Source organism: Mandrillus leucophaeus, unplaced genomic scaffold, assembly GCF_000951045.1.
Source record: "Mandrillus leucophaeus isolate KB7577 unplaced genomic scaffold, Mleu.le_1.0 Scaffold253, whole genome shotgun sequence".
NCBI lineage: Eukaryota > Metazoa > Chordata > Mammalia > Primates > Cercopithecidae > Mandrillus > Mandrillus leucophaeus.
The window spans coordinates 360,519-362,889 of NW_012102621.1; the positions used below are offsets into that span (position 1 = coordinate 360,519).

Sequence of the window (2,371 nt, forward strand, 5' to 3'; positions counted from 1 at the left end):
TCCAGGAGTTCAAGACCAGCCTGGGTGACATGGCAAAACCCCGCCTCTATTAAAAATACAAAAATTAGCTGGACGTGGTGGCACGCGCCTGTAGTCCCAGCTACTTGGGAGGCTGAGGCAGGAGGACTCCTTGAGCCCGAGAGGCGGAGGTTGCAGTGAGTCGAGGTTGTGCCACTGCACTCCAGCCTGGGCTACAGAGTGAGACCCTGTCTGAAAAAACAAAACCAAAAACAAAGTACTCAAGGGGACAGGATTCAGTGAGCTTCTGGATAGCTGAGCATGTGAGCTTCCTGGGGGGAGTGCACCCATGGAGAGCATGGAAGTTCTGTGCCCTTTCCCCCATACCTCGCCCTAAATGTCTCTTTCATCTGTATCTTTTGCAATATCCTTTATAATAAACCAGTGAAAGTTATGTTTCCTTGAGTTCTGTGAGCTGCTCCTGCAAATTAATTGAACCCAAAGAGGGAATCATGGGAACTCCAACTTGAAGCTGGTGGGTCAGAAATTGTGGAAGCCTGGATTTGTGACTAGAATTAGTCAGGGGCAATCTTGGGGGCAGCGCCCTCACCCTGTGGGATCTGACAGTATCTCTGGGTAGTCAGTGTGGGAACTGAATTAGAGGACATCCAGCTGGTGGCTGCTGTTGGGTATATGTGGGAGAACCCCATACATTTGGTCACAAAAGTCTTCTGTGTTTATTCTTGTGATTAGAGAGAATTTTTCCTTACACAATTTTACAATTTGGAAGCAACAAAGAAATTTAAATGACCTGGACATTAAATGGTATAGCTGCTGTGGAAAATAGTTTGATAGTTAAACATAGAGTCAGAATACAGTTACCCTATGACTCAGTCATTCCACTCCAAGACAGTATTGAAAATACATGTTCACGCAAGAATCTGCATGTGAATGATCATAGCATCATTATTCATAACAGCCAAAAAATGGAATCAACCCAAATGTCCATCAACCAATGAATGGATGAATAAAATGCGGTATACTCTTACAGTAGAATTATTATTCAGCCATAAAAAGGAATGAAGTACTGACACATGGTATGTCATGGGTAAACCTTGAAACAAAATTATGCTAAGTGAAAAAGCCAGACACAAAATACCACACGTCGTATGAATCCATGCATATAAAATGTCCAGAATAGAAAATCTGTAGAGACAGAAAGTAGAATGGTGTTTGCCAGGGGCTGGGGGTTGGGGAGAAATGAGGGTTGACTAAAGAGTAAAAGCTTTCTTTTGGGGTGATGAAAATATTCTAAAATCAGCTGTGGTGATAATTACACTATTTGTGAACACATTAAAAACTATGGATTGTGCAATTCAAATGTGTGAATTTTATGTGGATTGTACATCTCTCTTTTTTTATTGAGATGATGTCTTGCCCTGTTGCCTAGGCTGGAGTGCAGTGGCATGATCTTGGCTCACTGCAACCTCCACCTCTTGGGTTCAAGTGATTCTCCTGTCTCAGCCTCCCGAATAGATGGGGATTACAGGTGTGCACTACCACGCCTGGCTAATTTTTAAAAATATTTTTAGTAGAGATGGGGTTTCATCGTATTGGTCAGGCTGGTCTCAAACTACTGACCTCAAATGATCCACCCGCCTCGGCCTCCCAAAGTGCTGGGAATACAGGTGTGAGCCACTGCGCCTAGCCTGGATTATATCTCAATAAAGCTGTTTTCTAAAACGTCCATGGTGTGTCAGAAGACTTTGCTCCTCACCTTCCATTTACTCGTTCAGATAAAAACCTTTCCCTGTAAAGAGAGGCCCAAGGGCCCAGCTGCTCCAGCCAGAGGACAACTTCTTCCGCCGTCCATTTGGCCACAGCCTTGTGGACCAGGAGGTCGTGTTCAGACTCCCTGCTGCTCCAGTGATAGACGAGCAGGACCACCTGGGGAAGAGTGACAGGGACTTTAAACCATGGAGAGGCAGAGATGCCAGTTTCTAAAGATGTGGGTGGGAGGCAGGGAAAGGGAGAGGCTGAGCTCATAGGGAATGGTGCGAAGTCCGTACACAGAAGCAGGGCAACGCCACTGCCACAGAGAGCTGGGGAGCACAGCTGTCCTTGGGTGCCTCTCTCTGCTGATTACCTGGCAGTGAGGGCACAGAGGCAAGAACACGATTCATCTCAGGCACCTGGGAGCAGGTGGTGCCTTGACTCCATCAACTTGCTCAACATATCTGACTAGTGCCTTTTCTACTGGAAACGCATTTAGATTTTTTATGCATAGAACTTTAAAAGAAAATAGTCTCCACTTTTGAAGTTAGTAAACTGATGGGTTCTTAAGACTGTATTACCAACGAAGGCCAGGCGTGGTAGCTCACACCTATAATCCCAGCACTTGGGGAGTCTGAGG

At 45.6% G+C, this 2,371-nt stretch overlaps 1 protein-coding gene across 1 annotated transcript in view; it reads right to left on the minus strand.

Annotated features, from left to right (window-relative positions):
• Positions 1 to 2,371, minus strand: part of BFAR (bifunctional apoptosis regulator) — a 52,786-nt gene that overhangs the window by 28,132 nt on the left and 22,283 nt on the right. The window contains 1 exon segment of the mRNA XM_011983661.1: positions 1,736 to 2,060. Coding sequence (XP_011839051.1) covers positions 1,736 to 2,060 — 325 coding nt within the window.